General features: G+C 39.0%; 1 protein-coding gene across 1 annotated transcript in view; it reads right to left on the bottom strand.

The window, feature by feature from the left end:
* Nucleotides 1-10,213: 10,213 nt before the first annotated feature.
* The window catches only part of ABCB7 (ATP binding cassette subfamily B member 7), a 42,658-nt gene continuing 37,064 nt past the window's right edge, over nt 10,214-15,807 (bottom strand). Inside the window, exon 16 of the mRNA XM_032196387.1 lies at nt 10,214-14,247. Within this exon, the coding sequence (XP_032052278.1) occupies nt 14,029-14,247 (219 nt within the window). The 3' untranslated portion in view covers nt 10,214-14,028. The remainder of the gene's footprint in view (nt 14,248-15,807) is intronic.

Genomic DNA, 15,807 nt, shown 5'->3' with positions numbered 1-15,807 from the left:
AGAAGTTGGCTCCTCTGGCTTAAAGCTCCTGGATTTCTGCACAGAATTTCTGCTTGTGCACCAAGCCCTGTGCTCACTGAACTTACTGCTCAGGCATCAATCCTTGTGCCAGCACGTCTGGAAAGAAGCAGACTTGCTGGGGATTCACAATGGATTTGATCCACTCAGAGGCAGTAAATCTAGCGAACCAGATGATGCAGGTCGCCTCTGCTACGCGTGCTAGACCAATGAACTGCAGATAGGCAGTAGATGCTCCTGGATATTCCACAGGCCAAACCTAGCCACTGCTTTGGCCAAGCTACCATGCATCTAAAAATCCTGGATGAGCACAGCGGAGTTGAAAGAGCTGGCGAGAATTCTTTGCCAACAGATGGAAACTCAAATTTTATTTAGCCTTGTCATCTTTCATGTTATGCTGTCGTCTCTGTTTGGGGTGGGCTGCATGGAAACAGAAGTTAAGTCCTGTTCATTTCTGTTGGAGTTGTCACTTGTAGTATTCTAATAAATAATTTGATTTCTTTAGGAAACATTAAGCTCCCTGTGCCTGGAGGCACCTTATACTTCACGCTCTTGCTTCAAGTATGGAGGATGTTCCAGTAGTGAATGGATTCCTAACAGCAGAGCTCATGAAAGCGATTGCTCTTCTTGCAGACAGAGCAGCAGTGCAACATGGCCACATAGGTCTTGCCATCCCAGTTGCTGCTTGGCCCATCTACAACAGCAAATCCAACCCAAGAGAAACTTGTAAAAGTGAATTCATCTTTCCAGCAAGTGTTCTCTAAAATGAATATTCATGAAAATGTTCCCTTCCTCTGAGCCTAAACATCCTTCAAGTGTTTTCCTGAAACACTGAAGGCTTAAGTTCCACGAGTCACCTTGCACCTCATCTTTGCATCAGCCTAGAGAATCACTGAACTTAGCTCTCACCTCATTTAAGCGCCATCTAATTATGAAATTTAACTACAGTCAAACAGCAGTTTTGCTGCATATGCAACTCCCGTTATATTTTGATGTGGGGAGACGGGAAGAAAAACTTTTTTTTTTTTTAAACATTCAAGCATTTATACAGGACTTGAGTGATGTGTAAAAGATCGAGTCCTCTCCAATATATTTAAATTGGAAAAGCTTTTTCTTGCGTGTCTTGGATGCATCTACATCTACCTGAACTGAGAGGTATAAATCCTGGTGGGTTTTGTGCTTATTTTTCTTCAGGACTGTAGTCTGCGAACTACAAGAACAGCAGTTTCATTAGCATGCATTAACCAGTGACTTGCGTATTACCGCTGCTGTCTCCAATCAAGGAATCATTTATGGAAAACAAGGGCAGAGGGAACAAGATGCTTTGGCAGCTTTAAGATTATACGCCCAAAGCTTTATACCCCTCTGTCTTATATTTTTACGTTAAAGTATCATGAGATATTACCATATTTTTCATTATTATTTGTGGCACTAAATACTGCAGCACACAGTGCCAGATGGCTAATATTCAGAATAAAAATAATGCAAGGCCAATCTTAGAAAGACTCAATGAGAATGCGACAGCATGTATTCATCCTACTTTCCTAATGCGCACAGCTAAAATATTAACAGACTTAAAATCTGTTTTTTCCAATTTGGAAGAACAGCACATTATAGAACTACATGGATGCATATATACAACTCAGTAAGCATGTATAAAATTTACACGTCTTTTAATTTTATTATTTTATTTGTGTGTTTCAAGCATCTTAACACAATACGTAAGCACATCTTCTTTCACTGTTTGTAAGGTTATTTTGCCCAGTAAGGAAAACCAAATAGTTTTGAAATACATTAGTAATATAAGCAAAAACCTTTTTCCAGAGACTGTTATTGGTACTTTTTTTTTTTTTTTTTTTTTTTTTTTTTTTTTTAATATATAAACAGCTTGAGTCCTAAACTTAACCAGATGGAAACGTGCCTACAAAGAGTTGGCTCCAATTCAGGAGCGACTGACAGCCAATAGATGAGCCAATTTAGACCATCGTATGCCAAAAATGGTCAATCATGTTATCTTATGTGTGACTCTACCCTGGCAGATGCCAACTCTATCCAAATGACTTTAAGCATCTTTTTGGAAGACAGGATTATTTTACACACACTTAAAAACATCATAATAATGCTTGATTTTTCTGGAAATATTCCACTTAGTTTCAGCATTTTCACAAGAGATTTTTATTAATTTATTTTAAAGATTTTTTTTTTTAATACAGCCTCCTAACAGAAAAAAATGCTTTCCAATCCAACAAAGACTGATTAAAAAACTAAACTGCAGTTCAGTAAGAATCCCCCATTTATTTTAGTATTAATAAAAGGAAAGGCTTACACCTGTACAAACCAATTTAGCTTCTTTCTCCAGGTAAAACATTTACTTTTGAAAACAAAAAAAAAAAACAACAGTAAGTATAGATTAAGTGTGCTTTATGTTACTCTCATCATCTCCCCCCAAAATAAAGACTAAAGTTAAAATTAATGGATGTTTTTATAGTGAAAGTTGTTTGCTTTATTTATTTATTTTGTAACTCAAGTTCTTAGGGAATTATTATTTTTACCTTCTAAGAAGGAATATTGAAGGTATGCTGCTAATCTGCCCCAGACTGCAATAGGAAATGATCTCTTCCTCTGTCTCCACTGTAACATTTACATTCCCCCTCTAAGGAATGTAGTGCTTGTATGCTGACTTTTTTCCTCTCCTTCTTGTACCTAATTTAAATAAAAATAGTAAAAGGGGGAAAAAGACTTTTTCAGTCATTAGTCCGTCCTAACGGCATAGGACAGTTCTGTTAATTCTCCAACGCATCACATAACCTGTATTTAAGCCCTGTATCTGCTTTCAGCTTGGTCTCAGTTTCAATTTGGTCTGATTTTTTGCTTCACACTAAAGCCCTAGGAGGTCTCGGCTGATGAGATTTCTATCCATTAGATTGAAAGCTACAGAAACCAGTGTAAACACTTAGTAGATCATCTTCTTTCACAGGACACTTTGCAAGGCCACATTTAAAGAGATGGATGTCCTCAAATCTATTGTTTCCCCAGAGAACAATGCAAGCTTTTCTTCCAAGGAGGAGGGCAGCTGTTCTGCTAGACAGCTTGTAGTTTGGGTGTCTTCCTGAAAATCACGTGCAAAGTTGCAATTTCATTCCCCATTTGTACAGCAGGTAATTGCACTGCCTGTGCAAAGTAACCTTACCTCATCTGGCAAAAGGGAGTCAAGGCAATTAATCTATAGGATTTTATACCAAGGTCTCAATTTCCAACCTTTATTCGCAGAACCTTTTGTGATAACAGTGATAACCCAGACTTTGAGGTCCACAGACACTAAACGTTTAGAAAGGTTTGGACATCTGCCGTATAGGGCAAACACACATTCAGTTGTTCCTGCTCCTCTTCAAAAACACGGCAACACACAGAGCTCAGCTGCAGATGTTGGCCTTGCACTTGAGGCTACTCCAATAGAAGTGCTTGGTCACCTTGGAAAGGTTCATGTACACACTCCCTGGGCATGCAGCCTGCAGTCTGTGGCTGATGAAAAGTCCAGGGTGTAGGTAACAGCACCCTGCTCACATCACCTTTTCCTTAACTAGTCCTAGTAGCTAGTTTGTGGATTATAAACCTTCTCATACCTTGGCAGCACTCTGGAATCATTTTAAGATGTTCCACCTAATCCTTATGGAGCTATAGAACTGGCACTTTTAGGAACAGGCCACGACATCAGAGTGCCATCTGCATGCTGATCCACAAAGATCACTTGCCAATCTGCCCCAGAGAGCAGCTTCAAGGTGACTCATTCCATAGGATCAATGATGCTCTGTCCCAGTCTGACCCAAACCTGCCGAGAGGGTGTGGAGCCCTTGGAAAGAACCACAAACTGCTGGAGAAACTCTTGGGGAAAAAAACAGAAAGCTCAATGATTTTTTTTTTTTTTTGAGTCACTTGGGCTGATTTTGTTTTAAAATAATTAGTTCATTTCCTATGTTTATGGACAGCTAGTCAATGGGTAAAGAGGTATTAGTCAGCCACAACATGGCTGATCACAGTTTTTTTTCCTGTTGTGGATTCTGAACATCTGGTCAAACAACATCAAGAGGCTTAGAGAGCGCCAAGGGCTTCCTTCACATATTCACTATCTTTATCAATAGCTGTTGCCCACCTCTGTTGTATGATCTCTGACTCACAAGCTTTGGCGGTAACAGTTGGATGATTCAGCGAGTACACATTTTTTCCGAGGCCATGTTCTTTTTTTGCACCTATTTTAGAGAAGAGCACCATCTGAATTTAGTTGGCTACATTGCCACTACCTGGTAAATCAGTGTTTGCTGCAGCTTCTGTGCAGCTACTCCAACAGCTCTTCAAACAGGTTCAGTAATGACAACTTTAGAACAAGTGTGCATTAAAACAAGTTGATGTTGCCTTCAAAATAAATCATAGAGGAAGCCTTGTTCCGCTGCCAGGAAGCATACACTTCAGTCACAGGGCATAACAAACTCATCTAGCAGGGAATCTTTCCTGGTAGAAAGTCACAGCTCTTCTCCTTAATTGGCCACTGTTACGCATCTTGCAAGTTCAGGACCTTCTACATGGAGATGGCATACATGCACCTGTGAGCTTACATCTCTAACACCACCCATTTCATTTTAAATCGTCACCAAGTTGCTTTGAACCATAAAGCCATTAAGCCTGCCTTCACTCCCCATGTAGATAGCACTGGTCGTGTCAAGGCACTCAACTGCAAGGACTCCGCGAAGTTCCTCTCCTCATGTGTTCTCCGCGAAGTTCACAGGCTAACTATTTTCACATCATTATCTCCTGCAGTCAGAGAGAAATAATCTGTTGAGTAACTACTTTTTAATCTGTCTCAAGCATTAAGAATGGGCTGTGGTCGTTTACATAGAAATTCGCCCAAATGACAACATTGGTCCAAGAAGACCACTTTCTGCTCCCACTCTGGGACACAGCCACCCCACTTCCACAGCCACTTGCATCTCACTTCAGCCAACAGGGACAAAAAAACAAACGTTTACCAGATGCCGCGCACAGTTTACAGATTGTCACAGCTTTCCAACTTTCTCTAGCTGATTGTTATTACAAGATTCCCCGTAAGCCACGATCGAGCACTGCAGCCCCTTATTCTGCTCATCATGTTCTGACTGATGATGTGAGCTGTCAGACCAAACTCAAAGTTGTCAAACAGCTAAAATTGACAGATTTAGTAAAATACTCAACATTTCTTTGAGCAAAGTACTTAAGAGATGCATCCAGTGGAATTTAAGGACTAAGCAAGTCTGTACGGTTTGCTAGTTAGACCAGCATCTGCGCAGGACAGCTCAAAGGCCAATAAAGCAGCTGTGGTCTAAATCAGAGATGGCTATTAGAGGTGAGCTTGCATTTCCACCAAGACTTGGATATCTGAGACTGAAAACAGCCACTTGTAGGATTTGCTTTTCTAGACACTTACTAGAATCACATGGACACTTATTTGCAAGAACTGGACTGCTTTCCAGTAGACTAAACAGTGAGAAAGCTTGGTACCTTAAATTAAAAGGACACAAAATCCACAAAATAATCAACGTAAAACACTTTTTGTCAGCTTCCAGAGCTGATCATCCATTGAGAAGTAGTGAGAACAAAAGGAAAATACAGCAAACAAGCCTTATTTGCCTTTGACTTGCTGTAAATTACTTTTATGCTATTTATACTAGGTAATCTTCTTAATTTTGCAGTCTGCCTTCAGTCATTTCTTGTTCCTCCTTTCATTAACTGTGGTCTCTGGGTTTGCATTTAGTACACAGGGCTTGATGGTGAGGCATGATGGCCTTTTCTGTATGAATTCAGAGTCGAGTGTTACATGTGATCTGCATACACATCTGCAAAAAGATATAAAATATTTTAAACATATCACTCCAGTGCGTACTGTGCTCAAGGCAAGCATTACGGGCTGCAGTGCAGAGAAACACTTTCCAGATTGTGGCTGAGAGCTGTTGCATCACAGAAGCATCCAGCCAAGTCTGACCGAGTTATGGTAACTCACGTGCCAACCTACGACATGAGATGCACAAGGGGAGCTTTAGAAGTCTTACCTACAGCCACGTTTTGCTACAAAATATTTAGTGATTTGAGAACCTAACACCCATTGGAAATTCCAGCTGCTGATTCTGCTGGTAGCACAGCTCAGGCAAAATCAGGTGCTTTTAAAAACATCCTAATGCGCAGCTTTGCATGCTGCTGGCACATACAGGAATCCTCCTCTTTAGCGACAGGTAACTCTTGCCCACGCTGTGATTCAGCAGGTGAAGTTTCAGAATTGTACATTTGGTGCAGGAAGGCTTCGACGGGCTGGAGATTTCCAGGGGACTGACACGAAAACACAAGGCTGAGGGGAAATGAACTCAGACACAAAGGCACAGCACCCAAACATGCAGTTCAACAGCCAGGCGTGCTCTTTGCAGCAGCACAGGGTCCTATCAAGCACTGATTTGGGTGCTTGAAGAGGCTACAAGAAAAACTCCTGCAAGCAGCCACTGTTTGGTGAGGCCAAGACCAGCATTAGAAGCTTGCAGTTAAGGGATTGATTTTAGAGGTCGTTCTCCCCACCACTCCCCAATACCACCTGAATTTTTCTTTCTGTGCCATTTATATTCAAATACTGTGATGCATTAAAAAAAAAAAAAAAAAAAAGTCATCACACTGTACAACTTCGGGTCATCATTTATTTTTGCCCTAGAAACTTAGGGGACACTGCTATGGCCAGTGCCACTTTCAGTAACTTCCATGATGGTCGCCTACGGTGCGCACACAGCACAACACTGACCGTGAACCAATGCTCTCCACACCTCCAAAAGTAAATGTCAGGAACCTGAAAAATTATATTGTGGAACACCTGATCTTTTAAAATTCTTCCCAGCCTCCACCTTAAACAAGTCTCAGATATATACACACGCTTTCTACTTCACAGATGCACAGAAGCCCAAATTCAACCATTTAAAAGTCTAAACTCTGCCATGGTATTTCTCTTGTTAATGCTACAGATGTTTGTGACATCCACCATGCAACCTCTGGGACAGCTGGACAAATTCACCTGACATTCACCTACTTTATACAGCAGCTTCCTGACTTCGTAGTAATACATTACTTCTTGGGTTTTAGTTGTTTTGCTTAACTTGCTACTATTTATTAAGCTGTTCCTTGAAACTTCTTTCCAGCTGAGACTGCAGGATTGTCGTAAGACTTGACCCGGTGTGTGTTTTTCTGGTCCAAACACCCAAAACCCATTACCCACCCAATCCCCATACAAGCTTTGAAATAAACCCATGTGAACTTTGCACAGGGTAGAAGTAACAACTCCAGCCTAAAACACTTTTGTTTTGTGCCCCTTCCCCTCCCTTGTATCCTGCCAAATATCCTACATTACTTGAACCACATAACAGTTAAACAGCATCAACACCCCCTTGCCCCTCATCACCTTTTACAAATTCTGCAAACGCTTTTTTTTTTTTTTTTTTAAACCAGAAAGCATTCCCTGTTTTTCATGGCGAATAGGCTCAACCTTCTTCAAAAGCCAGGACCTTTTTCAAATCACTGAAGAAATACAGATATTTTACATCCCTGTGTAAAAACACGAGCATACATTAATAAAAATAATGAAAAGAGTTTTTTTTTTTTTTTAATGAAATATTTTCTTTTCAACCTCAACGTTTCAAAACATTTATTGGGGCTTGCACAAGGCCAGTAAAATCCTCAGATGACACTTGTAGAGCACTTTACAACGCATTCAAAGGATGTAACACAAGTTGATATATGGTGTTCCAGCCTGTTTCTTCCTCTCCATAATGAAAGGGAAAAAATTCTCTTCTTCCCCCCCTACTCTCCAGGATAAGTCTGATAGCTTTACAAGACACATTTTAAGTTGGTGTGATATAAACGCTTGACAATTTTATGAAGGGCTACAAAGCACTGAAAACTGGAAATGAAATGTGGGGGAGCTGAGAAGTCACATTAGTCTTTTAACATCAGGGATGCTATTTTAAATTCTGCCCTGAGACACAAGTAAAAATGATTTTTAAATTATTTTTTTTCCCCACTACCGTGCAGCTCAGTACAACCAGCACTTCTCATCTGAGAAAGAGACCCTGTGCTGAAACACCAAGCACCTGTGGTCATGACTCTGGCGCAGCAGTAGGTTGTAGGGAACTTACACAGCAGCTCAGAGAAGTCCTAGGTTGAATTAAGCACACAAACCACGTTGCACCAGTGGCTTGCCAGTTTGAGCAGCAATACTGCACGTACAGAGGGTTGTGGTGGGGCTGAGCAGATGGCCCTGCAGACAGGCACTCTGTGACTGCACACAGCAGTGTTTTGGGCTCCCTCCTGATGCATCCCCCGGAGGATAGGCAGCAATACGTCCCCTCAGGTACTCAGCAACATACAGCAACGCTTCCAGGCATTTGGCCAGCACTTTCCAGGGCCAACCAGGCCCGGCTAGAGAAAACTTTCTTACTTAAAGTGCCACTGATGGGCTCTGGCAGTGTCCTGGTGGGAGACGAGAGGGATGTGGGGACTGCAACTACCTTAGCCTGCAGACCTCTCCCTGGGGGATCTCTCAGTTTCTGCTGGGCTTCCAGGCTGCATAAAGCTCCAGTCTTTTCCCTGAGTTTAGTCTCAGCATCTGTGGAAATTGATCAAAAGTCATATAACAGGGATTTAATATATATTTTTCAGGCACTAACCATCTGAGGATTTTCTGAAGAAGAAATCTGGTTTATGCACTAATGTAGCATCCGAATTCTAAAACCTGAGGTCTACAGGACACTCAGATAACCAGAATTTCACCACTGACAATTTCATTAACAAGACAACCATATGTCAGAGTACTGCCAAATCACTTCACACAGCTTTTAATCACTATTTCAGAAAGATGCTCTGGCTTCTTCTAAGAAATATGACAAGCACATCAGCATGCAGTTACAAAAGCATCCGGCTGCCATCAGATCTCCTGTCCTGCGTGCTGGCCGAAACTGTAATTTCCAGTAGAAGTCAGGACGGAAGGTAGGGAAAAGTGTTTAGATGCTTGAGGAACCAAAACACACGTCACAGGAAATGTTTTACTGGGAAACAGTGGATAATCGATAGAATATTAAATTGTCACTTCTGCAACCATTGTGGGAACACAGATGGGATGTTAAATGAGCATGGTAACCTCACAATGATTCCTAATTTATGTGAAGATTGGAAAATGCTAGATTTGTAATTACTGTTTTCCTTGATGCACACATGCAACTCAAATTAGCACGAATAGAAGTTAAAAACACACTCCCATTATAGCTCTTCCTCCTCAAAAATTAATGACTTTTTTGTCAGTAAGCATTTATAGAATATTCCTGCACAGTACCACTAAAGATTTAAAGAAAAGCAAATGAACCTTTAGAAACAACAGCTGGAAGTTCATCCAGTCATCCTTGAAAACAGCAGCTTGCTCCTGGATCTCACGTCCTTCATTCCAGACACGCAGCGCACTTTGTGAGACCATGCAGTGCTCGGTGACCGGAGCTTTGAAACAGAACGACAGCAGGACCAGCAGCTATTGCAGCTCAGATCAACATGGTGCACAGTACATAAGAACCATCAAAACCACATGTAAATAAAAACCATATCTTGCCTTCTCATTTGATAAGGAGAAACTCGTGTTACAGCTGCACAAAATGATCTTCAGTCATTAACTAGACCCAGTGTCACATCAAGAGAAGGTTCAAGCAAATTCTTCAAACAGATCTACTTCTATTGTTCTCAGGTTCGGTGCTAAAGAGGTAAACCAGTTCACATTTATAAAAATACAGCATTTTCAAGTAAGAAACAGTCAAGCTTTTTAACAACAGATTTTCGTTCTCATCAGCAGGATGCGTCTAACGTGAGTGCTCTTCATATGGCTTTGCAGCTCAGTACACTGAAATTTAAAGAGACAGAATTTGATGGGAAGAGAATCTGTGTGCACTACACAAGCTTACCTTTCTAATTGATCATCTGGAATTTGGTTGCCTTATGCTAACCCACAGCCTTGTAATTTGTTAGGGATTTCAGTGTCATTCCCAAACATTGCAAACAATTGCTTTTGCTAGAAAAGTCAATTCAGAGCTCCCCATGCTAGGTGGAGAAGCCATACTCCCTTAGCTGTTATTAAAATCATTTTAACAGGACACCCATATCTATTCACAAAGATAAATCCTTTATTTAGTAATAATTATCTGTACACAGATGAACAAGAGGAGTCAGGGTAAGAAGTCTTCCATCAAGCTGTTTACACAATATGATCTTAAGCTATCTCTTGTTGTTCTTGAACATTATCAGCTTACTGTACAATGTATATTTTACATTTCCATTCTGAAAAGAAGTTTGCACATAATTTAAAACCTTAATTTTAAGAGATTTAGGTAACTACTAATCTATATAACAGCACTGCTGAGAATAAACTGAGGGGTCATCTGCAAGTAACAAGTTATAAACTTCCGTTTGTAACAACCAAAACACCATCAACCTCTCCACCAACTAAGCAGTTTGCTAACCTAGAGGTTACGATAGGCAAAACGTGTTGTTTCCTATGCTTAAAAGATCTTGCATAGGAATTAAAACTAAATTCTCTAAGGTTACAGTTGACTATATACTGCAAGAAGCGGCCACGTTTTTATGTCTATTTTTCACAAATACATCTCCTTTATAAATAAAACAGAAAAAAAAAGTGAATGGCTTTTTCCACTCTAAAAACGCGAACAGGTTTTATAATGGTACTAGATGCTTTGACTTTTGAAAATTGACCAGCTAAAAGTCCAGGGAAATTTCCAGAATATGAAAAGCTGTTGTTTAGAATAAGTGGTGTTCCAGAATAGAGAAGCAGAATTACTAAAATTCACTGAGTTTATTAGAATGAGTTCAAAATATATCATTTTCCTCTAAAATTGTAAGGCTTTATAAAGAGATGCCATACATACCATCTTAAGACTTGATGTACTACAGTGACCAAGCCCTCGAAGACATGACTCTCCCATCATTGTGTTTTAAATGTCTGCTGAAAATGGTGACCTTTTGGAGTCACAGTACATAAAAACCCCAAAACAAACAACAAAAAGTTTGAGACAAAAAAAGTTTTACCTTCTAGCAGACACAAGAATCACCAAGCATTGCTACTACTTCTCCAAGATGCCTGCTCACAAGCTAAACACATCGCTCAGTATTTTATCACTGCAGCCATTCAACAGAATTGTGTGAGGCTGCTGGCAGCAGAGGAGCCTCATTTGCTTATTTACAACTCTTCAGCTACGCATTGCCTTGTTCTGCTTTTACAGGAAGCGTTTCACCATTTAAATCACACAGGTAACTGGGGGAACTTTTGCTATCATTAACCTTTTTGGTTTTCCATTTCTTGTGTGCTGCTGCTAAATTTTTAATGGGAAAATGTATTTTTGTAACCTGTGCATAAGAAGCAGATGGACAAGCACAAAAACCATTCACTCAGATAAAGCAACAAAGCAGCCAGTGTTTATCTAGAAGCTCCACAACACAGCAAGTTATTAGACATCTCCAAAACCTCACCTTAACTCTCAAAACAAATACTCTGTGTGACTACCCTCCTTTTTTTTTTTTTTAGGAAATGTCTTTGTGAAAGATTAATAGCAGTCATCCAGTTTGCTCACAGCTTCAGCATGTGGGTTGGCACCAAAAATGATGGCAGAGACAGGTAATGGCCTTACAGCTACACCAAACCTTCTACGGGTTTAAACTTTGACCACTTCTCGTATTTACCATCTGAAAACAGTCTTTGACCCAAACCTGTAATACTCAAGACTCTTGGGGCATTTGCAGAATCCATCCGCAGTGAATAAAGACATCAGCTTTGTATAATCATTTGTTAACCTGAAAACTTACCTTCACAATCAAGCGTGGCATTAAAATGACTTTTGGGTTCAGACTGTTTAGAAGATATTGTCTGAAGTTGATGCAGAAGCTAGCATTTAGTAGGATGTCTAAGCCCTGCAATATGGGAAATTGTTCATCAAGAAAAAAAAACAAAACTTTTCCTCTATTTTTCAGACTTGTGACATTTCTAAAGCTTGTGCCAAAGGGGAAAAATAATGTTCTTAATTGAAATACTACTTACAGCCTTTCTACATTATCCACTGTATGAAGCAGCAGTAAAAATATTTAATTCCAAAGACTAGCTCTTGAGGTGTGGAGGGAGATCAGAGAGAGACGACATGTTTTCTTTGTGCGTGTGTTTTTTTTATTCTATTTTTATTTTTTATTAGCTGCAATATAGGAAAGGGAGACATCTCAACACTTGCATCAACCTTTTGCTAACTGTTTCTGGCAGTTCAGAGATAACTGCACCTTTATAATCAACAATACTGCTGTTAGAAACTAAAAAAGAATTAATTAGTAAAAAGAAAAGGAAGATTGTAAGCTAAAGGAATTCTGAACTGTCACTACATTAGCAAGGCTTGCGGACTCAGAGGATGAAAATAGAAGTCCTTGCATTTGATACAATTTTCAAGTAATTTTTAACTGGGGATTAATTACAATGGTGGGGGGAAAAACCTGTCATAGAGAGAAAATGAGTGACTAGCAAAAAATATAAAGGTTTTAGTTCCTTTACTTTACTGTTCCTATATTTTATTGCAGAGAAGAGTATAACAGAAGAACAAATGCTATTTAGAAATAAGTTTCCAGAAGCACCAAATTCAGTGCTTTGCTAGTGCCCAATCTAAGAAATTTTGCACCTGATTTACTAGTGTAATTATAGGGGTGTAATTATACTGGTATAATTTCCCAGAAAAAAAAAAAAACACAAAAAAAAAACAGTTGCTTGTCAACATCCAACATTTTTTATTTTTATTTTTTAATTCCAAAATGGGGAATTATACCAGAGTAACTAGTGATAAATAGATATGGTAAATCTCCTTGAAGAGATAAGGCCTAAAAAAATACAATCCCATTGTGTCTTGCAAATCACAAAGATTGAGGTTTCTGGGCACTGAAGACATTTTGACTATTGAAATCTGGAGATTCTTGCAGCTGCACTTTCAATATTATCCAGGTCATTTTCTCACACATTAATGACATAATAGAAATTCATGGAAGTTTTTATTGAATCTTAATTGCTCCCTAAGACCATCACTGAAACAGAAAGAAGTGACTGCATTCTGCTTTGACTACTATAACAGATGTTGAAGATAAGGAATCCTGAACTTGGACTTTTTTAAATTAAGGAAAAGCTTCAGATTCTTAGTATATGCATGCAATGTTTCGTATGTTTTCTGTAAATTTTCTGTAAAGTTGTACCAAATTTTTTCAATTCCAGGTTTTTGCCAGCTCTTAAAAATATCGTATGTTCTTTTTAAAAGAATACCAATACATTTCCAGATAGTCTGTTATGAGAGGTGTTTTGTAAGAGCGAGGTGGATTATTCCAATACTTAGCTTACTACTAGAAACCTGCAATATTTTGTTGAAGCTTTTCTTCTTCTTCACATAGAAGAAAATTTTAAACCAGAACACCACTCCAGAATTTAAATTGCATCTTCCTCACTAGCAACTGAGCTCAAATTAGCCTAATTACAATTAAAACATGACATTTATCAATCAATAATGATGAGAAAATCTAAATCAAGGACAAGTCTGTTTACAATTTAATAATCCATCTCAAAGCAACTACCAAGAGAATTTACCAATGCCTAAAAATTGCCATAAAGTACACTCTTACTTGAGAAGTAAGTTTAAAGTTTTTGAAAAAAAAACTCAGCTCTTGCAGATTGCCACTGAATATCGGAGATTTGCAAAGATGTAGAATTAAAACTCCTTTGGTTGAAATTATGTCCCTCTGAGAAACTGTAAAACTGCAAAACTGCAAGACCCAGGAAGTTTCTGAATGTTGACTTAAAAAAAAAAACAAAAAACAAAAACAAGAGCTGTGCTTCACTGTAACCTTGTGTGTATTGGAACCTGCTATGAGATTAATCCAGGATCATACTTAGCACGAACAGTTTCCACAGCCTTTCACACTATTGATAATTTCTTCTTGTAGCTTCTTCCTTTCCTCCTCTTTGGACAGCTGATTACTTTTCTCTCCCCAGTTTGGATCATTATGACTATTCAGTACTTTGCTGCTCTGCGTGTGCCACATTTCATAATAGAGATTGCTAGGACTTGCAAGAAGTTCTGCATGTCTACCACGTTCCACAACTTTACCCTGTAAAAGAAGGGAAGTTTAGTCAGTAAGCAGTATCACCAGAGCTTTAGGAATATAAATGCTGCCAACACATGGGGCAAAATTTCACAGTATGGATTACAACAATTCTTAGTTAGGAGAAGCTTGGGACAGCAATGGAAAGCTGAATATGTTGTGCACTGAATTGCATGTTATGTTGCAAAACAAAGAGCTGTATTCTTCTAAACCATAAGTAAACAAGAGCATAGATGCCTTGTGTCCACCTGGATAAAATTTAAAGCTCATCAACATGGAAAAGTTTACTACCTAAACTGGAAGTGCTATTTAAAATAAACACAGAACCCTAAGAGGAGCAACGTGCTAAATTGCTACCACAAAAGTCAAATGAATGTACCAAACCAGACACATATTTGCCTCTGCTTGGTAAGAAATATACTTAAGCTACATTGAGAAGCTAAAAGAGCACACAAAGAGGGATTTGTACTAGATAAAGAAAATGCATTTAAAATAAAATCCTAAAAACAGCTAATGTAAATTGTGCTTCTAGATGGGTGCTCGGTGACTTCTATCATTGTTCATCATGAAAACTGAGCCAGCAGTTAGTTCACCTGTGCTCTTTGTTTTGAAGGGCAAAGCTGCTTTATTGACTATCATGGTGAAAATGGGAAGGAAGAGTTGGGGAGGAAAACTCAAATCCTACAGACAGTGAAACAGCACTACTGTTCAAAAAACCTGACTCACTCATCTTTTTAATTTGAGAGATACATTTGCATTTGCTGACTTCAAATTAAAATAATGTATTCGTTCTCCAGCTATTCTTTCTTTTGGGAAAAGACAGCTACATGGATTTTGTATTAGTTCCAAATTCTGATTTACAATTAAATCTACCTCCTTGTGACAGCTGCTGATGAACATGCTGGGAAACAAAATTGGGTCTTGTCACTTTTATTACTAGTCGTGCTGGTGGAATATGAACAAATATACACTTGACCAACATTAACTGCAGAATTTATTTAAAAACTAAGTGGTTAATTTGGAGAGTTCACTGTAGTGGAGACTAAGCTTTTGACTGATGACTTTTTTTTTTTTAATAGCTCTTGAACAATCACCAGAAATTTAACTTCTCTGTTCAGCTTTATTAATGATATTGATCTTAATGCTGCAGTGTTTGTTTACATAAGAATTATTCAGATTTTATCTAGGCTGAAAAGATGCTGAAATTGTGCCATATTTCCACTGCTAAGCAAAAAGAGCCACAATCATCTGGTCACCTCATTTAGCTGGTTGCTAACACAGCACTCATCAGTCAAGCTGGGACAAGAGGCAACTTTCTGCTAAGCAAACGTCAAGGATACCTCGCAAAACAGTCATCTGCTAGGAAGTGCTGCACCGTGCTGCCTTACTGATCCACTTTCTCTCTTACACTAAAATCATTCATGAAAGTGAGCACCCTAGCTGTTTTACAGTTTTGGGTTGTGCTTTTATTTTCAATTCAAGTTACACTGTAACACAAAACACACTTTTCGTAAGCTGTGAAAAACTTGCATCGAAACAAAAAAAAAGTCACAGATTGCTTTATAA

The sequence above is a fragment of the Aythya fuligula genome, chromosome 13 (assembly GCF_009819795.1).
Source record: "Aythya fuligula isolate bAytFul2 chromosome 13, bAytFul2.pri, whole genome shotgun sequence".
In the NCBI taxonomy this organism is placed as follows: Eukaryota; Metazoa; Chordata; class Aves; order Anseriformes; family Anatidae; genus Aythya; species Aythya fuligula.
Note: the sequence above shows the minus strand (reverse complement) of the source record. Positions and strands in the feature narration are given on the sequence as shown.